This window comes from Lonchura striata, chromosome 5, assembly GCF_046129695.1.
Source record: "Lonchura striata isolate bLonStr1 chromosome 5, bLonStr1.mat, whole genome shotgun sequence".
NCBI lineage: Eukaryota > Metazoa > Chordata > Aves > Passeriformes > Estrildidae > Lonchura > Lonchura striata.
Window position 1 is genome coordinate 32,464,017 of NC_134607.1, and position 25,792 is coordinate 32,489,808.

General features: G+C 37.5%; 1 protein-coding gene across 6 annotated transcripts in view; it reads right to left on the reverse strand.

Moving 5' to 3' along the window:
- PTPRZ1 (protein tyrosine phosphatase receptor type Z1) overlaps positions 1–25,792 on the reverse strand; it is a 131,974-nt gene that overhangs the window by 57,271 nt on the left and 48,911 nt on the right. For all 6 annotated transcript variants that reach the window (XM_021553447.2, XM_021553445.3, XM_021553446.3 and 3 more), the window contains exon 3: positions 1,485–1,664. In XM_021553447.2, the coding sequence (XP_021409122.2) occupies positions 1,485–1,664 (180 nt within the window). The remainder of the gene's footprint in view (positions 1–1,484; positions 1,665–25,792) is intronic.

Sequence of the window (25,792 nt, forward strand, 5' to 3'; positions counted from 1 at the left end):
CCTAAAGTACATACCTTCCTGAAAGGGTCTGTGTTTCTAACAAAACCAAAAATACACACCTGCCCCCCATTTTTACCACAATTATATATAGAAATCATGAGGCAGCATTACCAAAGAATATTTTTATCAGCTTCTAGGAGGACTGTGCTGATGCAAGACTCCTTAACTGTGGAGCTTTCTCCCATGGGAAAAAGTAATGACAGGTCTTCAGCTGGACATAGCTGTACACAAACTGTAGATGGGACAGAGCATTTGTCTTCTGGAGAGAATGAGCAGGATGGGATAGACTGAAGCACCACATTTTGTCTTTATCATCTCCAGCACCTGTGAACTGTTTGATCTCTTGATAAAACAGCACTGATGGAGTTCATTTTCCCTACATTCCTTTCCTCAAAACTTTGAAGACCATTTAAACAAGCTTAGCAGTTCCTTGAAAACACCCAGATTGCTAGAGAAGAGAAAGATCTCAGTTCACTTTTAAAGACTTAAGGGAACATTTTCTCAGGGGCATTTTGAAAAGACAAAGTAATATTTGTCTCAGGTAGTAGGGCAGGAGGGAAGTAAGTTATTTGTGTAGTGGTATGTAGGAAATACGTGACAGAAAGAACAGAAATTAGGAGCAGTGATGCTAAATTGAACTAAACTAAATCAAACTAAACTAAACTAAAGCAAAAAAGCTGATCTAGGGGCCCCACTGGAACTGGTAGAGGGACAAAGACAGTTGTTACAAGGTACCTTCCTCCACACTCATGCCCAAAACAAGGAACAGTACTTCTAAAAAGTAGCTTTTAGTTACTGCATTCCTGGATTTATAAGTGGCTGTAAAAAGATTTTTCTGACAATTTATATGACACCATAAGCTTTTTTCATGGCTGGGAAAAATGAGCACTTGTAGGTGTAAATCACTTCTTTCTAAAGTGTATTTCTAAGATTGGTAAAACAAATCAGAACACAAAAGCACACATTTCTCTTCTTTGACTGTTAGGAGGCGTCTATGTGAGTAATTCAGATGAAAGTTTCTGTATTATATGTGTCTATGTGTAGGTGAGATAAATCCCAGCCTGAGCTTTTGTAACTTCAACTCATCCATGAAGTGCTTTCAGATAAGTAGGTAATTTATTTGTACTTTTAAAAAATAATTTTTGCCTACCCATTACAGACTCTAGACATACAGTAATAATTACCATAATTTCACATTAAATACCAACTCACTGTTTAGATTTAATGACATACCCATGATGGGTTGATAGACACTATGTGATTGCCTTGGCTTGTCTGTCCACGCACATAATTTTTATTTGTATGATTTCTGTTTCATTTAGCTACTGTCATCACTGTTGTTTTGTTTATTTATTTAATAGATAAATTCAGAATGCATCAGCTAAGTGAAATGAAAATTATTCAGTAAAAGTCCTTGGTTAGTTGTTTGTCCTTTATCACTTTTCAGACCTCTTAACTCCAAACATGAAATCTGACTTTTTTACCTGTTTTGCCAGTGTTGCGAATGAAAGTATCTTCCAAAGTTTCCTTTTCCCATCCATGGAATTTAAGTTTCTTCAGATTCACATTAACTTGGGTAAGGTCTTCATCTATATTAATAGGCGATTGTTTGGCACCATTACAGGCAGAATATTTCTTGCCCCAGTTCTTTTGGTTCAAAGTTCCTAGAAATCAAAACATGTGGGGTAAATACATTTAAATGCAAACTAGTATCCATACATTTTTTATTATGGTAATGTTAAAACACAGTTTGCAATCTGAGATCAGAGTACCTGCCCTTCTTTTAGACTTTGTAGCAATATTTAGCACATCTACCACTGAGTCCTACCTTCAGCAGTTAAGTCACACTCTGAACACTCTAGACATCAACACACACATTCTTATGAATCTCTAAGGAAAGCAAAAAACAACAACAAAACAGACAAGTTCTATGCAAAACAGTATGATGCAGTAGCATCAGCTCTGACAATCTTTTGTTTATATAACATACTAATGTAAGTGGAACAGTATTTTGTGTATGTTAATGTGTTTGAAAACATATAGATATTTTTCCTGACAGGGATTTCTGGCAATACTTCAAAATGCTAATTAAAACCAAGAGTTAACGATACAGATTTCAGAAAATGGAATTACTTCAACTAACTTCCCACTTACTAGCAGTTAAGAACTAATATTAGTGTATGCAGTGCATATATTTGAATTCTATTAGCTATGTTGAAATAAACCAATGCTCATTTACAGGCCAGTGTGCCACATCCAGGTCTGTCAGTGAAGATTTGCTGTACTCCAGGCAAGGACAGCTCTCCTATTGCACTCAGAAAACTCATAGAGGGAAGAAGATATGCAGCCAGTCCTGTAACCATGACAATAGGCAGTAAAAAAAAAAAAAAGATGTTCACCTGGATAGCCAGCTAGAAAGAAGCCTGAACTAAATTATTGAACAAGTACAAGTCAAGCCAGTTACCAGTATCACCTTGCTGCATTAGAATTACTGCACATGGTACGCAAACACATTTACTGCCTGCAAAGAGCAGCAGAAGGAACTGGCAGGCACAACATTCAAACAATTTAAAGGGACATCAAGCCACAGGTTTATTTATGAATGTCAGTTTCCCACAGGTGGGGACTTGAGCCCTGTACCAAGCAAGCACTAGTCCCTTTGGAAATGGTACACTGGGTAAGCTTTCAGCTCCTCCTCAAGTCAGACTTGTCGTTTAGTTGTCAGTTATAATTTATCACCCGGAAAAATAATGTAATATCCTGATTTGAAATGCACTTTCACAAGAAAAGAGTGGCTAATATTTAATCTCTTTCAAAAGTGTCCTTTAAGAAATTCCCAGCTCAAGTCCACCAATACTTGGGTATTGATCTGCTCAGGTCTTCTATAGTGAATTTTCCAAGAAATATTGAAGGCTTTTAACATTAAAAAAATAAATTAAAAAAATATAATTTAGAATAGTTAACTTTTAAACAGAAAAGCCTCCAAACAGGGTCAAAAAGGACACAAATAACAACTCTCAGCTTGCCCTGTGCATTGTTGCAAACAGGCTCCTGTTTCCAGGTCTGATTTCAGACAGCTCAGTGACTTTCCAAGCTTCAGGAAACTCTTTAAAGCTCTCTCTGGCACGTTTCTGCCAGTTTGGGTTGAGATGGCTGCCCACTGCCATCCCTTGCAGTTAAGCTGCACTCCCTACTCCATGCTCTGTTTCTTTTGCTCCTTTTGCCAAAGCCAAACACTTCCCGAGTGCTGCAGTTGCCCCAAGACAGCAGAAATCTCCATTCTCTTTCTTTCCACTGGCATACCAATCCTGTAGCTCACCTGCATTCTCTCCTTCAGAATACTTTTTTTTCCAACATGCATTTCTCTTATTCTGCTCTTCCCATCAATGACTTTAGAACTGACTAAAACACTACTCTTTTCTTTTTCCCACTATGGTGCTTTTGGGAAATTTCATCCATGCTTCTTTTGATGAAAGACATTATTGCATTTTTCATCTTGTCTTTAAATTCTCTACTGTCTACAATTACATTCAGTAAAAACAAGTAAATTAAAACCAGAAAAACTATAATCTCCTCCCAACTTCCATAGTTTTATATTTTGTGCTGTTGTATGTAGAACTTGAGTTCTTCAACTTGGCAGTCATTACTTGTGCCTCAGTGTGTAATAAAGTGCTAACATTAATCTCATGATAAAAATTGCAATCTTTGCTCATCCCAGAAGACAGTGTGTAGCTGTGGCACTAATAAAGAACTATAGAATAAAATGTACAGGAAATCAGTGGGGCAGGAACAAGGGGAATCCCCTAAAGAATGGAGTCTGAGAAAGAATGGAGAACTGCAGTCTGGTCATGATGACCCAAATCACAGTTAAGCAGCAAAATACATGCTTATTCACAAATTCTGCAAATGCGGGAGCAGATATTGGTGTGTATGTTAGCAAATAGTGCTGAATAATACAAGCAGCTTTATAGGGGGAAACAGCTGAGGTTGAGGACGAGATGTCCACACCAGATGTTTCTCAGAAGGTTTTTGCCTCAGTCTAGCTCTATCTGGTCCCGTGGGCTGTATACCCATTGGCTGCTGAAGAGTATAAGGTACTCTCCTGCAACACAATTCCTGTTTGGTGCCAGTTAAGATGAACCCATGCTACACAGCGTGAGACAACTCCATCTTGCAAACCAAAGCTTAGTAAGTGATGTGCAAACAAGTTACTTCAAAAGTCCACTCCTGATCTGAACTAAAATGCTAACATAAATTCATCTGGTGTAGGCAGCAGGTGGTGGAACTGCTGCAGTTTATATAACTTGCTGAAAACCAAAGAAAAAATGAAATAACTGAATGTTTTTAAACAAGAGCAGATTGTTTTACTTATAGGTGTTATGATGGAAATCATAAATCAAAGCTGTGCCAGCCATTTTGAAAAAATATTGTTGAAACTGAGCTTTGAAAATGAATTCTCCCAAACTGTGCTTTGGAAATCTGAGGAGAACAAAAATATGCACAACATATCTTCAAGAGTGCAAGAGGAAGAATATTTGTCAAAGGTTCCAGATCTGAAAAAGTAACTGACAATTCACAAAAAATGGAAATAAAACTGAACCAAGTAGATTAAATGGAGGCTATGGCCTATACCATAACCTTTACTACACTTGTCCAGTGCAGAATGTCTGAAGAAAATTTTCCTAGCTTTTCTTTCTAGGAAATGTTCACATCTAACTCCACTCCTCAACCTTAGCCCCTATGATTCCACTCCTACAATGAGCATTCAGTTCTCCTTTTGGCTTCCACTTCAGCTCTCCCTGACAGAAAGAAATAGAGGTCCTGGAGTGTGCCTAGAGAAGGGCAACACAGCAGGTGAAGGGTCTGGAGTCCGAATCTTATGAAGAGAAGCTGAGGGAGCTGGGGCTGTTTAGCATGGGGAAAAGGAGGCTCAGGGAAGACCTTTAATGAAATAGATGTGAATCTTAGAGTTTATTTTATAGATGAAAGACAGTAAAAAAGAGAGATGGATTCTTTACCTCTTTCTTCCTCTCCATTTTTATCAGCATTTGCTTTCATGATGTTAAAATTGCTTCTATAAATATAGATTGGACACACATAGGAGATTAAAGATAACCTCTGTGTGTGGGCTATTAATAATGGACTTTACTTATCAAAAATGTTATTGACTTATCACTTTGAAATGTTAAATTATTTCAATTATTTATTTTTAGCAAACATATTTTATCTAAGATATGAAAAACCAGAAATAAGGCCACACAAAGATATAAGTACTTACACTGAGACAAAGTTTAAATTTAGATGCCAAATCAATATGGCTCTGAACTCTAAAATACAGAATCATTATGCCAAAGGTTGCTCAATGCACTCTGTAATGCTCTAAGGCAAAAGAATTATTTTAGTTCTCAATCTGGATGAGTGCACTACTGACACAAAGAAAGAAATTCTCCCAATATGGTCTTGGGAATCTTACTACAGCTTGTATTCCAAAGGGTGTAATATAACACTTTGCATTCTAGGGAAACATTATGGTCATCAAAAAATGGATTACTCAAATTTCACATATTAGTGAATAGAAGGCAATGCTTCTGTGTTATCTTGATCTTTACTGGAATGGTTTTAGGATTTTGTTTTTTCCCCCTCCAAAAGCCCTAGCTACTCCCACATCCTGATCATGATCAGTCTCATAAGTTTATAAAAATTTTTACAATTGGAAAATTTGTGAATTTAATGGATGAAACTACTTACCTAGACAGAGTTGTAACTGTGAAGGAGTTTAGGCTTCCAGGTTTGGGCTTAGCCATTTATTATGCCTGTCTCAGTGATGCAGTTGCTTGGAGGTTTACCAGTACGGATTTCTTGCCAAAATCTCAGCCAAGTTTTCAAAAATAAAATCGTGCTGGTTTGGTTACTGAGAGTCAGACCACAGAGTAGGTCCAGAAAAATGCAATAGCACTGAAACCCTCAAAGTTCAACACTGATAAAGTAACTGGCCTATAAATGAGCAGAAGTCAAATAATATTTATCCCATGGAGTTTTTCTGTCACTCATACAGTGACAAAGAGATTAATTCAACATGGATGCTTACTGTGGGGTGTAATACCTCAAATAAAGCAAACTGAATCAACGGAAAATTCTAGCTGCTTTGCAACCAGATGCATTCATGCAAGACAAATAATCTAATCTCTTATTCCATTTAGCACTTTATTAATAATTTTTGTATCTAAATATCAGCTTACCTAGACTGTATCTTGTGTATTGTGTCTACATGCACATAAACATGGATTATATGTGAGAATACCCTGAAAGATGGCACAGCACTAACCTGTAGTCAGCTGAACCCTATCACCTTAATCTTTCCTGCTCCTCATTTAAGATGTCCTGACCACTTACCTCTTATTAAAATCTGTCATAGAAGATGTGTCAGGAAAATACTAATGAAAGATTTTGCTATCTTCAGACTGTAGCTATTTATACCATTTTTATTTGCTTGTTTTTTGAACATAAACTATGTGCTTTTTCATATCTAGAGTCACAGAGACGTTGCTCAATAAAGTAGTCAAAACCAACCAAGTAAGAAAAAATGTTTTGTTTTTTTTCCACTTTATTGCCAGATAGAATAAACTAGTTGTTGATATACAGAGGAAAACTAATCAGTCCTATAAAATACAGTGGCTATCTGTTATTTTCTCTTCCTGGGATTCAGTCTGATGATTCATAGTTTAGACTAAGTGAATTACTGAGCAAAATGCATAGGAAGATAAATGCCAGTGGACAGCTTTCTTTCATAATGGCAATTGCTGCTCCTCTTTTTTCATTGCCTAAAATATCTGGCCATTGCAGGCTAGTTAGAAAATATACAATCAAATACTTCTCTGCTAGAGAAATACAGATTATCACAGATGCTCCATCTGCAGGGCACTCAGTGGGACAGCTGTTCAGACTAGAAGAAGGATTATGGGAGAAATTCAGTGAAGATTTTAAGGTACCTCTCTTTTGTTATTCTCATCTCATCACTGCTGAATCTGCATATAAGTGCAGATAGAAAATTATGTAGTTATATATAATGAAAACTTGCCTCATAATTTTTTTATAATTACTGTAATGTTATGATCTAAGCAATATGTTTCAACTAAGTATTAAGGAAGGAAGTTTGGTACAGTGCCAATTGAGAAAATGTCCAGTAAAAAGTAACACATTCTTCTTCCTGCTTTATTTAATTCTTGACAATACATGAAGCCTTAATTTGGCTTTATAACTTCTAACCTTGTTCCAAGGAATTCAGATTGTAGCAGTTATTTCCTTTACCTCCAGCAATACTTTAAAGCATAACACTGAACACAACACTGTGACAAGGATCATTTCAAGGTCACAAATAACCAGAGCTGAAAACAGAACTGCAATACATGGAACTGGCTCACTTTTAGACTAAGAAATAAGTACCAAGAAACCTGGCCTATGGCTTATTTTCATATAACATACACACATTTTAATTACTTATCAATGTGTCATGGCAACATTTGGTCTCCCACATGAGAGTGTTTGGTCTTCCACAAGAGAGGACTCCCTACCTGTTTTTCAGCTGTTTCACATGTTGCTAGCAGGGAAGCAAGAATAAAATGGGACAATCACAGGTTTAGGCCTCCCTGATTCAGAACATAAAAGCAGCATTTTTTAAACATGATGCAGCCCCATGAGCAGTTAATCTGTACTTCCTAGAGGGAAAGCTTACCCCCAAATATATGACTACTGTACATAGAACAAGTGGATGTTTATTGTCCTTCTGTTGGTGAACATGGGCATAAATGAAGCTTATGGTGGTATCTCCCTCTTCCCCACATCATGCAAGTACCATTTTGTGAGAAATGGAATGGCTGCACATGAAAGAAATTGTGTAAACTCAAAGGTTGTACCAATTTAAACAGGCCTAAAAAGTGCACTTTAAAGGACTGTCAGCTGGAGCAAAGAAAGAGGAAGCTATAACCTACTTCAAGCACAGCATTAAGCACCTGTCTGACAAGTGATAGTTCATGCAGTCCCAGGAGATGAGCACAGTGAAACTCATCTTCAGCAGCAAGAAACCTCATTTTTGCTGGAGTAAAGATCACCATCTAAGCCTAATGACTCGCATTATGGCTGTGTTAGTCTTCACTTTTCTCTCCTCATTATTACAAAGTAGACTCTACTGTATTTTAAAAATTATCTTGCATGACAGAACCAGGCATTCCAGGCACACTGTTGTAAAGAAACAAAATGCAATGATGAATTTTAGAATAGAGTATATAATCTCCTCCTCAGCTCGGCAGATCTAACAATATTTGCTTTCACTGAGAAAATCAATATAGCCTCCTTTCCCTTCTATTCTGGCATGATCTCCCTCCTGTCCTCTTTCTTTCTTCTTTCTTTCCCCTGCTCTCTTCCCTCTATTCTCCCTCCCATTAAATTGTTAACAGGCAGTCTGTTTAGTTCCATGAGAAGTCCTGTTGTGGTATAGCATAGGGGCACTTTTTCCTATTATCAAATACATGCATTACTATGTTGCTACCACCTAGGAAAAAAAACTTGGATCAGCACAAGCCTATCTAGAAGAATAATACATTTCATAAAGGCTGCAGTTATGAGTTCTGACACAAAGACTCCTGAATTATAAAAATAATCCACAAGTAGGTTCTCTGGGCTTTGAATCGGATTGGCTCTGAGCATATAAAACATCACTATTGAACAACAGTAGTGGAACTGAGACTACAGAAGTCCCACAAATAGCCATCAAAAAGGTCAGCATTTAACTCTGAATTGCAAAAAGGATAATGTCTACCAGTAATTCTGGTTCTTTCCTCCCTAGGTTCTCATTTTCACACAATCTCAATTTTTATAAAATTAAGCTCCTAAATATCTCCAAAAGAACATAATACCATAGGAAATTTGGATTACTTTAAGCATATTTTAGCAGGATTTCGTATCACACTTCTATGGGAATTTCAGTACATATTCTGTTTGCATAATGGTAAGGATAAATTGAGGTGACGGGCAGAAATGTGTTATACAGAATTATATTGAGCTATAAGGATTTCTTATACAGAGCCATAGCTTATGTGTGTTTATCCACACAATTGTTTCTCATATTTTATTTTCTGCTTTAGAAAGACAATTCTAGTTCATAAAATGGCCTTTTTGGCAGGGATTTTTGACTACAATGACTAAAACCTTAATTCTCTTTCCCTTATCTCCCCAAAATAAAAGAAAATCCTTTGTAAAATGTTAAAAAACAACCCCCTCTTAATATTACACAAACCTTACTTCACTAATGGCATTATTTTATTTAGATTAAATATAATTTCAGCATTACCATTATGTTTACATTTTGTTCAAAAACTTTATACAGATAATTTTAGAACTGCCATAGCAATGTCAGTGGATGTACATAACTGTTTCTCTGATAATTCATGTTAAGTTTAAGTAATACTATTACCTGATTAGACTTTTTTGAAATTATCATATCCTGAAAAACACTCTTTATAAACTCTTCCACTGAGAGCTATTTTACCCAGTCTTGATGCGATAACAGCATTATGCAAATTATACAGCAAACATTTCTTTCAAGTACTTATGCATATACAAGTTGTGCAGATCTCTGTTTTTCCTTTGGAGGTGTATAAATAGCCTAACCATCTTTTAAAACCTTTCAGTACTAAGAACTCTCAAAGCCACTTTCAATGCTGAGTAGTTATTCTCAAGAGTGCAGAGCTAAAAGCTATTCAGCAGTAGGTGCAATCCACCTCAGATTTGGAACTTGCTGCCATTGATAGGATTTTCCTTCACAACCTTTACATTCTTTCCTACAATGGGAAATGTTGGAAATAAGGATGGAAGCAGCATCAACTGGACAGAGGTATACAACTCATGCATCTTTGGGAAGCTGTGGTCTCATGTCTATATCAATCAGCCAGTGAGTTCCTGCACTTTCTTTGGCCTCACTGTGATAAAACTTACCTAAAATATCTTGCTACTTTTAGGAGCACAGCTTTTTACTTCATATTTTCTGAAATGAAGAATTCATTGCACTGCTTGTGTTCAGAAGCAAAAAAAAACCTGTCGCCGACCTATTCCATTTAAGACAAATGTTCAGAGTGAGGAAGTTTTCATATCAATGCTAAATTAAAATTCACTAAATTTTTAAACAGTTTATTACTTGGGTTTTTTTTAAGAACTACACAATCTAATATAAAATCTTCCATGAAGATTGCTATATCATTTTTCTTTGTCATTTCTCCATGAAGAAAATATTTTTTCATATATACACAGAGGAAAGTAGAAGATGATCAGATGATCATGTTTCTTATTTTTGTCACATTATTACCTCGGGAATAAATATATAAGGTACATTTTTTCACCTGCAAATATTTCATTGTTACTTTTTTTACTAAATAAACCATTTAAGTAGGAAGAGATCTAGCATTTATCACAGTAGAATAAATTTAAGGAATGACTCTTGGTCTGTTCATCTGCTTTATCAAGGAGTTATTCTAGCAGGATCAAGAGTAACACATGATATTCCTGACCCACTAACATCACCTAACTATCAAGTGTCTCCCCAGTGCAGAGCAGTAATTTTCTTCTGCATAGAATTATGCTATCACTCACATAAAGGGTATTAGTGAGTCCTCAGAGGGGACTGAATGCACTGAAGTAACTTCAGTACCAAGTCATCCCCAGTACTGAAGAATCCAAACACTTCTTGATTTGTAGGGGGAGATTAAATTTTAATAAATTTTACCTATCACTGCTTCTCCTTTCATTCTCACTCTTGTTGGAAAGTATCAATTTTATGCTCAGGAAGAAATTTATACTACCTGAAACATCTCTTGAATTTAAACATTTTGGAAACACATTTACTGAATTCCTCCAGACTAAACATTTTCAGACAAGAATCTTGTCCATTCAGTCTGCAAAGAGTTGGACAGCAATAACTGAAACAGGTCTGCTGTTAGGACAAAATCTCCCCAGTAGGTGTCTGTTGTGCACCCAAATGGATTGCAGTTAATCAAAGTAAAGAGACCAAATCACATTACAGTTCATAGATACCCAAATTTTCACCAAAAGCTCCCCTAAATATCCTATCACTGTTTGTGCCTTAAGACACTGTTAATTTGACTAAGCTGAAGAACCAAAATCAAAGCTGATTTTGGATAGTCGTCCCTTGCCACAGTCTCCCAAGGCACAGATTCAGCTGTATGAGCCCAGTGACCCTCAGAGCACACAGCCAACAGCACCAAGGGGAGAGCAAAGCCCTGCAGCTGTGCCTCCTGCCCTTCAGGGACATTCCAGGCAATTCCCATTATAGTACAATATCCCAGCAGTTACAACTAGGCAGAGTATTTGGCACAATGTAATTATGCTCCTCAGCCAAAAGAAAATTATTCACCCTCCATATTTTGCATTTTCCATAATGCCTGAGAATAGTTAAAAGGGAAGGAGAACAAGTCTTCTTCATTCATTCTGCCAGTGCTGCGACATGCTGAGGCTAAAAATTCAAGCATCATTGGGCCTTAAGAAGATAAGGGGAGGGATGGCTGATTTTGTAGCCCAGCAGATGGAGCATTCAGTAGGGAAAGAGCAGGGATGACACAAATGGACTGAGGCAGGCATCTTTCTGTGAACTGGTGTATTCTGAAGAAAATAACTCCCCCTTGTGCTATTTATGTGCCTAATGTAGGTGCCTAACTTTGAACTGTGAAGTTTAAGAAGATATACCTTCTCTACCATCAGCACTATTACAATGGGACACTCTAAATCTCTGTGCTCTTGAGAAGCCTATACAGAACTTACTGCAAAATTCTTCAGCTTCCACTGGCACATATAAGCCCTAAATCAGTGTCTATTTTTTCTGTAGTATTTCTCTGGTGTTTTGGTTCTCATTTGAATTAGGTCTCACCCTCACAACCAGATTGATATGCACAGTCAGCTGTTCTGGTCACAGAACAAAACATCTTGTGTATCATTAGTTTCTTCATATAAATAGATCATATTTCTGTAGCAAATCAAACTCCAATTAGAGCAAGCAATTGTTAAAAAATATTAAATATAATAAGTTTCTAGTTGCTTTATAGTTGCTATTCCAGCTCAGTTGCAAGGGCAACAAATAGCCCTGTACACATTTAAAGCTTTCTGACACAGTTCCATAACTATTTAATCATAGAACCATAGAATGCCAGGTTTGAAGGAACCTCAGTGATCATCTCATTCAACCTTTCTGAGAAAAAGCACAGTGTAGAAAAGATGGCCCAGAACCCTGTCCAGCTGAATCTTACAAGTGTCCAGGATGAGAAGTCCACCACTTCCCTGGGGAGATTATTTCAATGTCTGACTGTTCTCATTGTGAAAAATTTTCCTCTTGTGACCGAAATCACAAAACCTCTATTGACGTAAATTTGCATCAAATTGTGATGCCTAATTACAATATTTTCAAACAAGAAACTCAGATTGCATATTGTCATAATTTAACCCCAAACAACAACTAAATATCGTGCAGATATTTGCCCACTCCCCACACCCCAGTGGGGATGGGAAAGATAAGCAGAAAAATAATAAAATTCATGGGTTGAGCTATGAAGAGTTTAATTGGAAATTACAGTAAATTACAATAGTAATGTTAATAATCCTAATGATAACAGTAATGAAAAAGGAGAGAAAAAGAGAGAGGAATGAAACCCAAGTGAAACAAGTGATGCACAATAAACTTGTCTTCATCCACTGACCCTGTTCCCCAGCAGCAACTGGCTCCCAGCCAACTACCCTGAGTTTATAGATTGAATCTGATGGTCTGTAGGGAATACCACTTTGGCCAGCTTGAGTCATTTGTTCTAGCTCTGCTCCCTCACAGGTTCTTTGCACCTCCTCACTGACAGAACATGGGAAACTGAAAAGTCCTTGACTTAAGAAAAGCACTACTTTGCAACAACTAAAACATCCGTGTGTTATTAACATTATTCTCATACTAAATTCAAAACAAGAACCGTGGCAGCTAAGAAATAGAAAATTAACTGTATCCAAGCCAAAACCAGGACACATGAAAAATAATTGGGAAAATTAGAGAAGAAACCTCACCTAGTTTATGCAAAGTATAAACCAACCACTTACTGGTTTGAAATATTATTTTTCTGTAAGAATCTCTCTTTTGCTTACCATGTGTACTCTACACCACAATGTATCAGTCACCTCTCTAATTCTTTGAGGATCTGTATATTACTTCTTCCTAATTAGGGTAGGTGTGGATGACTAATGTAAGCATTGATTACAATTGGGGTGGGAAAAATGGCAAAAGGTTATGGTCATTAAAGAGAAGATACAACACCTGAGCTACTAGCTAAGGCATATCACACAGGTAAGACATAGAGAAGCCCAAGTACTGAATCTTCATCTCTTGGTATAGTTTTGAAGGTATGAAAAGGTTAATCTCATTCTTGAAGAATTTGCACAACATTACACAGAGATTTCAGTCTATGGGACTGATCAAAAAAACCCTATAGGTAAATTATACAATTCTTTTGCATCAATTCTAAAATAGTGAATAACATATTACATAAAAAAAAGGTGGGAGCTTGGAGGTGGGAAAGCAAGGCAAAAGAACTATGTAAATGAAAGTTTCTGAGAAAATGCAGAGACAGGTTCTTGCATATGTAATTGTGAAGTCTTTGAAAATCATTTCTCTCTGCTGTAGGCAACAGCTTTTCCCTTCATGAGAACAAGTTCTATCTTGGAATAATACTCAGAATCTTTTATTTCCAGTACAGCCTACCTCCCTGTGGGGTAACATCAAATCTAGAAGATTCAGTGAGTGGAGTTTCCATGGAATTGTTTCTGCAAAGAACAGATGTTTTTGACTTCACAGAAAATACTGCCAGTTTGTGACTGTGAGTCATGGAAGATCTGGTGAAAACCATTTTTTTTCTATATTGCCTGTACTTTTTCTAATATCCTGTTTCACTGCAGTTCTGATAAATAGTTCCTTGACTCATTGTTTTGAAACTCTTATTCTGTGGGGATTTACCATTGCAAACTTCTTTTGAGACTCACTCAATCTTATCATCTCTTAGCTTGCCATGTTCTTTTATTTCCTTCATTCTCTGGTTTTGTAATGATCTGCCTTTTGTGTGAGATTCTTATTAGATTCACAGAACCACAGAACAGCTGAAGGTGGCATGGACCTCTGGGCCTCATTGTACAGCCACCCCCCCCCAACCCCCCCCCCCTTAAAATTATATCATCTAAAGACAGTTGCCTAGGACCAGGCTTTCAAATATCTCCAGGCATGCAGATTCCACAATTCTGAACAACCTGAGTCAGTGTTCAGCTCCTGTCACAGGAAAAAAAAAATGCTTCCTAAAGTTTAAAGGGAACATCTTGTGTTTCAAATTCTGCCTATTGTCTTCACTGGACTCTCTTGAATCACAGAATGGGTTGGATTAGAGGTGACCTCAAGAATCATCTAGTTCCAACCCCTCTGCCATGGACTGGGGCACCTTTCACCAGACCACATTGCTCAGACTATCAATACATCCATGACTCCAGTACTGAGGTGTCCAGTAAAGTACTCCAGGTGTGGCCTCACCAGGGATGAGTACAGGGGAAGGATCACCTCCCCCTTTCTGCTGGCATTACTCTAGCTGGTGCAGCCCAGGTCAACATTAATTTTTTTTTTTTTTATTTTTTTTTTTTTTTTTTTTTTTGTGCTGCAAGGACACATTGTTGACTCATGACCACCAGGACTACCGGGTCATTTTCTAAAAAGCTGCTTTACAGCTGGCTGTCCCCCAGCATGTGCTACTGCCTAAGGATCTTCCTTCCCAAGTGCAGAACTTCTCACTTTCCTATGTTCTTCTTCATGAGGTTCCTGTCAGCCCACTTCTCCAGTCTAATGAGGTACCTCAGCACTCCTTGAGCAATCATCATCAGCAATCTTGCTGAGGGTCCACTCTGCCCCATCATCCAAATCACTGACCAAGATAGACATTATTATGCTTTTCCAGTATTACTCTTTTCCCATTATGCTGAACATTGTAAAGAAAATAATAATACAAACTTGTTAAATCAAGTCAGAAAGAAAATGTCTTCACCAGAACTACATAAACTCTATCAGAGCCAAGAGCTCCTGAGGTATTACAAGTACCCTGCATGACCATCCTGGGCCCCTCTCATTTGTGAGATGAGTTGAGTACATTCCTCCACATCTTGGAAAATCATATTCCATGGGCACATTGGCAACACCAGTAGGCATAGCCTGAAGAGCACTATTCTTGCTTCTGCAGCATCAACCTGTAATATAACTGCCATTCCACCAAACTGAAATACTGAGGGACACTCTGAGGGTCTCATGATGTTGGCATTCAGTCTCATCTAGGAGGGATTTTTGCTGACAATTGTGTCCTTGTCCAACATCTTAGCTGAGCAGAATTTAATTAAAACGTGTCTCCTGAGAACACTTGATCACTGTTCAAATAATCCCCAGCTTGCAGACACAGAGCACTAAGGGAGCTTTACTCCCTGCCCTTGCCCACTCTGCATTCCCATGTCCTTTGACTTGGCTGCAGCTGTATATCTGCATAAACCACCCCCCCTTCAGATTAGGTCTGACAACTCCCTCTTTGATAATAAATAGAGCCCATTGAAATACTGTAAATCTTGATCTAACCTTTAATTTGGTACATAATTTAATTTCATATTAGGACAAACTCTTAGTTGCATAAGTTAAATATTACCATTACACATACCATAATGGTTTCCTTGTTAATGGTGCTGCTGATGATTGCTAAAAATTTGGCAGATGTCCTTCCCCAGATGTGTTACTTAAGTAGCTGTTTAGGATGAGAATTTCCAATCCTCTGCATTATAATTTTTACAGTTCTCACCCTGTACACAGTGAGCATTTTATGGAGCACAAACACGTAAGAACTTACTCCATTTTAACCGGTTTTGAAAACAAAATGTTTCTTTACAACTACTGCAGGAAACAAAGTGTCATTGGCAGTATACTGTTGTCTCTTTTGTATCTGGCCAGTACTGAAACGTTGGTAGCTGACACTGAAAACAAATTTGCCAATTTTCAGCTGCAGTGGCTAATGAGTGGCTTATGAGAGAGCTAAAGAAAGGGAGAACTTGCATTCAAGAAGGGTCATTAATGTTCTGGGCTCCTGTGAAGCATTAACTTTACAGCCATTCTCAAGTCAACAATATTTTTGTTCTCTCCTCCTCACTGAGAGTATTGTATAAAAAAGGGTCATCAGTTTGCAAATCTGGCATCTACTTACATTGTTTAAAAATCTTACCAGACTCCTATTAGTATAATGAGTCCTGACATATATTTCCTAATTTGCTGTATGATATAACTACTGTGGACAACTATAATCATACTCTAATTGCTTTTTTCAAAAGAGGTTTTTAAAAATTGCTCTATTGATCTGAGATGTAAACTGCATCTGTGATGGTATAAACAATATGTCCTGTGGGACGACGACATTAATATTTTATTACTAACTTCTTGCATAGCCTCCTACATGAGCTGTGGAATGTAAAAACAACCTTAATTGAAGCAGAGGAGGAAAACCAAAAAGTGAGTATATAAATAAATTCTGAGAAATATTTAGTAATTTCAAGATTGCATAAGCTGCATTTCTACATAAGATGTTGGCATTTGAACTGCAGGTTTTCTGCCCTGCATAGCATTTAAAGGATGCTCGTTGCAAAATCAAAACCTGGTCAGTCATTTTCAAGAAATCAGATTACTTGGTTCGAAGGAGTGCATTTGTCATTTGACATCACATTGTCTATTTTTAGAGGATGCTTTCTCATGAGCATCCATATGCCATTGTTTTATTCAAACAAAAAGAAGGAACTGAGGGGAAACATGGGCAGAAGTTTCTGGCCATCTCTCTGCAGCAGTGCACAGGCTCAATGCAATATATCTAATGCATCTGGTAAAACACACGATGCAGCCAAAGGCAAAAGGACTTGAAGGGGAGAGCCAGAGTTCATAAATTAATTGCCTTTCTCTCTTCACTGGTTATATTGAAGGCAGGCACCTTTCAAAGGTCAGTCCAAATGTCCAATCAGTTTTTTCTTAATAGCAATGGGAATGACTGCCACAGATTATATTCCACTACATCTGCACTAGTTATTAGAGCACTGGTTGAGAAAGCAGTGACTTGAATTTTTAGGTTTATTCTTCCTGAAAGAGTTATGCCAGGATATTGAGAAAAGGCCTAAGCAGTAAAAGAGAGAAGTGTCCATTCTTTCCAAGAAGGCTGGGCTGCTGCGGGCTCTGGGCAGCAAAAGACTTCTGCTCTCAAGCTGAAAAGGAGTCTGACTTCACCTTGTGGTTTCAGCATTTAGGGTAGGGGAAGGAAGACAAGGGAACAGACTGAAGTTCTTTTAGGTCTTGTTTTTGCCTTTTGCCTTCCAGTGAGCTGTGCTAATTTGCAGGAAAATTGCACCATGTTGTGGGAAGAAGAAAGGAGCTGTACAAGGTTAGATAAGACAAGTTTCAGTTCATGTAAGTGCCTGCCACTTTGTAGACCCTAAGCTGCAAAGTTATGGGGAATGGGCAACATGGAGATCACAAATATGTAAAAAGAAAACCAAATGTATTCCTGAGGGGCATTTCTAATGGACAAGTATTGCTTGATTGTGTATTTCATTTCACTTTAACTAATTAATAGCTGTGGATGCTTAATTTGAAAATAAAGAAGGAGACAAGTGATACTTGAGCCTGATGAACATGATGCACTTATGCAGAGACAGACAGCCCTGCTCCTCATACATACCAGCACTTCTGTGCTCTGCTATCAGAAGATACCCCAGTGATTCCCAACAACTAGAAGAGTCACTCCATGGTTATAAGAATACATCAGAGGGAAGAAGAAAGATGTTTTGGAAGTGACAGACACATTTTTTTCCTGACTGCACCTCTGCCTTCAAATCAGCAAAGTGCATAGACCTGTAAATTACAGTGTCTTAAGTTCCCAGTAACCTCAAGGGACTACTTAGCTAGAATCAGGTCCTAATTTCATTTACAAATGTATCTTAGGCTAAAAGGGCATCTGCTTACATGTACTCCTCTAATGTACCGGTTTGCAATAAAACCATGCAAAAAATTTACAGGGTCATGTCAGTGCTCTGGGCTGCTCAGAGAACAGAAAGTAGTTTGTGTTTTTAAAGAACATATACAAAAAATTTGCAAGGATATGTGGATGCAAGCCTGACATTTTAAAAAGTGACTACAATTGTTTTTTTCTAGATCTGCTATTGTTGGGTTGGTTTTGTTTGTAACTATTCCATCTCTAGGCATAAGTTCTGGCTCCATTATGCAGCATCATTATGACACAAAAAAGAAATCTAACATTATCCTCACAGAGACATGGATTTATCATACACCCCAGTGCAGCTACCTCTGAGAATATTATAAGGAATGTTTCAGCTAGGGAGGAAGCAAGAGTGTGACATAAAAGAAAGTGATTCACTAACAGCAAATGTGTGAGCACTAGTGATGCACAGTGATACTGCTGAAGGAAGCTGTTGGAGGTGTTCTGAGACAGCAGGCTGGAAAAGCTGATTTCTCATATTATCTCATTAAGAAAATGTGAATGCTAGAGCAAATACAAAGCAGCCAGTAGAAACTACTAGTTGAGTGAACAGGTGACTCACCTATTTGTAGGCTCTGTGAAATAGGGCCCTGCTAGTCCACAAGGCACACAAATGCAGAACAGGATAAAAGCAGTACAAATGCAGACTACTCAACCCTCAGGCTCCTCCAACAGAGAAGTCAATACATTCCAGCTGCTGACAGTCCTGATGATCCCAGCTGCTAAGTGGACAAGAAAGGAAATACTGCCTGTCTTCACTGTTCTGACTTCAGGCTTGCAGTAGTCCAAGAGATAGAAAATTAAATCAAATTAAATCCATTTAATCTTAAATTGTCTGCAACAAATGTCCAAAGAAAAGCAAATTATTTTGGATTTCAAAAAGGCATCCAAAAGTTTTGGAAGTGTAAGTGATTGATAAAATCCACAAAAAGTTATGAACTTAGAGTTACAAGAAATCTTCAATGTTAAATTTGAATTGTAGATACAAATCAGGCAAGGCCCAGAAACAAGTCTGAGTGACTTAAGAATTTACTTATCACAGACAGAGGTTTCCATCCTACTGGATTCTACTAAAATTCCATTCAAAATTATTACAGTAGTCTAAATCACCCAGGTAACATTAAATTATTTCAACAAATATTTTATGTCAGGGCATGGTGTCAAGAGCTTGCCCAATAAAAACTTGCCTTATACAGAAACTGAGTTGATAAAATAAAAGCTGCCTCATCCTTCCAGAATCCAGATCCAAAATAAGGATGTATCGGGCTTTCAGAGAAATAATGTGCCTTTTTATTTTTTCCCAGAAGAGAGAACTTGCACATTTTTCTGTATCTCTTTGTAAAAAACCATATAATTTTGTCTTGAATACTCCCTGCAGCCCCTCCTCCCACAGCCTCAAAATGTCAAAACTGAGGAATTCACCCAGCATAGAAAACAATTTTCTCAGACAAATGTTTAATGATTAACAAAGTCATGAAGGTTTGAATATCTGGGTAATTTCAGGAATGGTTGATATTATTCTCTTTGTCTAAGCAACGACGTAGACATGAGGTGCTGTTTGAAAGATGATTAAATTGGGTCTTACATTGCCCCAAAGCATCACAGATGTGCAAGACTGAAAGGTCATCTGAGTACTTTCCTTCATTACAGGATAAAGTTTAATCAGATTTAATAATCTCTCACTAATGCTTCTCTTCCCCATGTTTTGGAAATAACTTTAATAGGAGGGATTCCACAGCCTTCCTAAGCAGCCTGAATGGAGCTACTCTTACAGTTATATTTTCCTATGATTGCACCTCAGCCTTTTCATCTGCGTATTAAACTGATTCAACCTTGTCACTTCAGTGGAACTGAGAACAACTGACAGCTTTTAAATATTTGAAAAATATTATCCTAGCCCCCTTTTCTACACTAACTTATTTTCTTCAGTTATCTTCCAAGGATTTTGGGCTTTCTTAGACACCAATCATTCTTTTTGGTTCTTCTCTGCACCTTCTCTCAATTTGTCACTGTCTTTTCTAGAAGTGTGTAGCCCAAGGATAAATACAGAAGTACAGCTGAAATATTCCTAGCGACAAGTAGAGCAGAATAATTGCCTCCCATGCCTTATACATCATTCCTGTTAATTCACCTCAAAATGGGACTGCCTTTTCTGCAATGACAACATATTGTTAATTCAGATGCAATTATGGCTAACTGCCATACAGCCACCTAACCAGCCACTACCCATTTTGCATCTATATGTTTGATTTTCTTTCCTGGTGGGAGTAATTTATGCTTGCTGTTATTACTTTATTGACAAATTCTATTCAATTAATTTCAGAACATTTCTCAAGTACATTTTGAATTCTTATTATGTCACCCAAAATTCTTGCAACTCCCAGCATGATGCCTTCCATGAATTTGCAAATGTGCCCCCTTCTGTTAACTGAGATGTTAGTAAAAATAGTGAAGATCACATCTAGGGGGATTTCTTGCATATGTCTTGAAAGGATTTATGAAATTATTTTGTATTCTCACATTAACATAAACTTTGTAAAAATCTACATAATTCTTGATTGTGTAGAAAAAGCTGTATTTGCTTGCATTATTTTGGATCTCGTACTACCATAGTCTACAGCAATAGCTCTGGAAAGTGCAAACTTAGCTGTTCATCTTAGAGAGGTGCCAAATATGAACTTTCATGACAATTTAACATCAACATCAATTTTCACTGATGATTGACTTGGCAGAATAAAGATAATAAGATTAGCTTTTTTTAGTAATTTTTCTTGGAATGTAAAACAATGAGGGGTCTGCATGGCAACAGCTAATTGCAGTTGGGTATTATGAAGTGATTCCTCACCTAATTGCCAAATACTCCTTGTTTTGCTATGATAATTTTTAGAGTAATCTGATAATTTTTGCACACTGAAAGTAGAATAAAGATTTGCATTCAATTTCTCAGTATTTTTCCTACCTGCTCCATCATTGCTAAGATCCATACATAAAAATTTTGTTTAGAAATACACTCCACTGGTAATGTGATATAAATAAGTTGTAACTATAAGGTAGGACTGAACTGTAGTTTAATTTTATGTTGAGGGATATATTTTTCATTGATTTCAGTTGGCTTTAGTTCAGGCAGTAACACTAAAGTTTGAAAACTGAGTATAGGTAATTAGTAGCAGTTGTAAAATTGTGTATCTACTTAGCAATAATTTAAATGTTATTTACATAGGAATTTATCAAAGAGGTTTATCTGTGGGTAATAGCATAATAAAGGTACTAACTGTATATTAAATATTCACATAACCATTTATTTTTAGAGTATAAATCAATGTAGTGATGCTTGAACTGGAAACAAACTTTATGTCATAAGTGATATTTCACCTAGGCTATAGAACATGGAAGGAAGGAAGGAAGGAAGGAAGGAAGGAAGGAAGGAAGGAAGGAAGGAAGGAAGGAAGGAAGGAAGGAAGGAAGGCTAAAAGTGTCAGTAAAAGCAGAAAATCTGTAATTTTTTAATGGTGCTGAATAGATCAGTAAATATACCAACCTGTTACCATATTATCTTGTTACTATTATCACCCAGCATTAACAACTCAGCACTTTCACAGTGGTAAAAGAAAAATAGCAAGCAGCAGTAAATAGGAAGTACTAGGCTGTGTGTGTGCAGGAAGTTCTGGAGATTCTCAGTTTTGCCAATTTCACCTGCTGATGACATGACATGTGAAAACACCATCACAAGGAGGTCCAGTATAGCATATGAGAAAAACAGCTGTCCTCGAGAAAAACAGTATTAAATATGACATGAAATTCAACAATGCAATTTGTAAAGTGGTACATTTAGACAGTAGCGGGAGTTTTTGTTACTAATAAGAATCTCAACATAGGAAAAACATGGGGCAGGAGGAGAAACAGGGGAAAAGTCTGACAGTCTCAGAGGTCTGTAAATTGATGGAAAGACAGGTGTGTACTGAAGCTCTAACCATGCTAGAGCTACTCCTAGTAAAGATAATGAAGCATTAATGTCTCTGCAAAAAGTTCTGGGGACAATTAATGTAGGATTAGTGCATGAGATGCTGTTTTAAGACAAAATAATCTTAGATGAAAAATAAATGAGCAGAAAAAGCTAATGCCACAATCAAAGGGGGACAAGATACCAGATTATTGTGGTTTAACTTAAAAAACTAACAGGAAAGGGATATCAGTGCAGGCAAATTTTGCCAATAGACACTCCCTAAAGAACAAAGATACAAAACAATCAATTTTACCAGAAAAACCAGATTATCTCAACAGTCTGCTAATACAGCTAGTTTGGAAATCCAAATCAGTTTGGCTGGATGGCCAGGTACAAAAACTGGTGGTGAAACTGGCAGCCAGTCACAAGTGGGGTTCCCTAGGGCTCAGTACTGGGGCCAGTTCCATTTAAGATCTTAACCAAGCATGTGAATGAAGAGCTCAAGTGCACCCTCAGTCAGTTTGCAGATGGCACCAGGCTGGGGCCAGACTATTGATCTGCTGAGGGTCAGGAAGGCTCTCCGAGGGATTTGGAGAGGCTGGATCAATGGGCAACTGGATAAGGTTCAACAAGGCAAAGTGCCAAGTCCTGGCCTTGGGTCATAACAACCCCATGCAATGTTCCAGGCTGTGGCCCAGTGGAAAAGGACCTGGGGTGCTGGTTGACAGCCATCTGAACATGATCCATGTGCCCAAGTGGCCAGGACGGGCAATGGCATCCTGGCCTGCATCAGAAAGAGAGTAGCCAGGACCAGGCGAGGAGTGTCCCCCTGCACCTGGCACTGGAGAAGACCACAGCTTGTATCCTGTGTCCAGTTTTGGGCCCCTCACTACAAGAAAAACATTGAGGTGCTGGAGCGTATCCAGAGAAGGGCAATGAAGCTGCTGAACAGACTGGACCACAAGTCTGAGGAGAAACAGTTGAGTGAGCTGAGTGTGTTTATTCTGGAGAAAATGAGGCTGAAGGTAGAACTTATCACTCTTCAAGTCCCTGAAGGCAGTCTGGAGCCAGGTGGGGGTCAGTCTCTTCTCCAAGGTAACGAGTGACAGGACAAGATGAAATAGCCTCAAGTTGCATCAGGGGATGTTCAAATTGGCTATTAGAAAAAATATTCCTTATCCTAAGGGTTATCCAGTACTGGAAAAGACTACTCAGGGAAGTGGCTGTGTTACCATCCCTAGCTGTATTCAATAGATGTGTTGCTTAAGGGACATGGTTTAGTGGGGACTTGGCAGTGTAGTTAACAGCTGGTCTCAATGATCTTAAAGGTCTTTTCCAGTGTAAATTATTCTATCATTTCATGAAAAGTCAAGAATGGGTTTCTGAGATAGTCTTTCAGTAAAACTATAAAGCAAAATATTACAACTATTTTTAAAACAGATTTCAATTAATTTTGTGTAAGAGTTAGATGGCATGATTGCCTGTAGCAGCACTGTTGAAGTTGGGGAGTTCATATATGGTATCAATAACAAAATCCTGACATTCAGTCAAAGGAGCTAATCGCACTGGAAAATACCACTTTATTCACAACAACTAAAGTTGAACAACTGGGAGAAGAATATTTTGTTTCTATAAAACATCTATCAAGGAGATAGATCAAAGTACACTGTAGTTCAGAGCTCTTATTTTATAATCACCTGAAATATGCTTGCAGTTCTATCTAACTGTTTAAGAGAATATGACCAACTTAACCTGAAACAAGGACTGGAACAAAACTTACTAATGGCTTATTATTTGGAACAAAGACAAATTTTACAAACAACAATATGACTCAGTTGCATGGAATTTCAAAGTAAACTTTAAAATCTGTGGTCATTTTAAAAGGATTTTGTTATTTCAACTACTAATCTATCAACAGATTGCTAGTTATGAACCTGAGGTTTAAAAAATTGTGTTTTCCAATGGTGGGATGCAGAATATACTTTATTTGTATTGGCTTTCATGTCAGGAAGCCATATTGATGAAAAGTTTCTTTTGCTAATAACAGTATTTGAAATTGAATAATAAATTATAAGGAAAAGAAAAACACCTTAAAATCTTTTTATAGAAGATAGTTAATGAATATATCACAGTACAAGTCTCACTGTTCTCCAGCAGCACTTACATTTATGACCTGTTGACCTGGCAACTCACCAGCAGGTTTATGTATGTAACTTGTAACACATCTATAGATGTACCACTACCCTCATAAACAAAGGGACAAAGAGAATATCCTTAATTGATTGAATGGGTTTTATGCTACTAAATTGGAGCCAATTTTAGAAAGAATATGCACCAAGAAGTACCTTTTGATACATTCTATTTGACTGTGACACAGCAAGTAAGAGCCTTCCATCCTGGTATGTTCCTATAAAACGTGCAGTGGGTGTGCTGGCTCTGTGAACCCTTGGCATGCCAGCTGAAGGCACCATGGTAACCACGCTGGAGAGTGGCTCTGACATTTGGAAAAGGCAGCTGGGAGAGACTGCAGGATAGTCATGGAAACACTCAGCCAGCTCTTTCTCCATTAGTGACTCGGGAGGAAAGTTTTTCCTGGAAACACAGGAGATAAAGTGGCAAACTGACAGTGGAGCTACTAAGAATGTCAGGGAGAAGTAGGCAACAAACCGACCATGATTTTTTGATAGTGGGAAAAAGGAGAATTTTGTAATGCAAAAGGGAAACAAGTTGTGGCTGTACTTAAGAGAAGAACTAAAGCAATATGACAAAGTGTAAAATAGAAAGGATAGGAAGATTTCTTTTGAGAATGGGAGGAAGTGAGGAGACAGAGGAAGTCATCCAGAAAAGCTCTTCTTAGCACATGCTCCACAGCTTTTCTAAGGAAAAAACAAATTATTTCAATGATGTGTGATCAACCCACTGCAACAGATTATCATCAGTTGCTTTCACAACTGAGAGCAAGTACTGCTCTCATTTTGATCAGATACACATCACATTAGGGCTGGCAGGTGTACAGATCTCATCTTGGTGGCTAAATGTGTTGGTAAATATTATCCATGGTAATGTACTGAACTGTGTGAAGTGGGTACTTACAGCTGAAAAAAAAAAATGAATGCTTGCCTTTTTAAAAGTATGTTCCTGTTCCTTAAGAATATATATTACATATTGTCTCTCTTGCCTGTTTGTGCCAGTCACTTTCCATCTGTTTTGGATACTTAGAAAGCAAGTGAGATACAGATTAAACAAGTAATGTGCTAGTGTTCCTCTGTTCACACACACCACAGCCCTACTGTGAAGCTAGTTTTCAAGAAATTACATTTGAATAATAAGAAAAAACCTTTTAGCTTGTAATTTTTCACTGACTAGAAATCCAACCATGAATATTTGCTTTCCTGAAAAACAACAGGAAAAAATATAACAGAGATTGATCATATTGTGCTGTGTATATGCAAAGTGGTCAAAACATGTACATGCAAGCAGAAAATCCACTCTATTTTGAAACAGGAGAATTTATTAATAATTTTACCAGTATTTGTAAATACTCCAGCAACAATATTTTTTTTTTTCAATTCTTCCCTTTCAGTTACTCATGCAAGGTAATTAAAAAAAAATCAGGTATTTTTTGTTCTGGGCTTGTTTATACCACTAACACAGTAAAAATAATTGCAATCAGTTTATAGCTGAGCACTCAAGCCCTGAATTGGCTCCTTACACA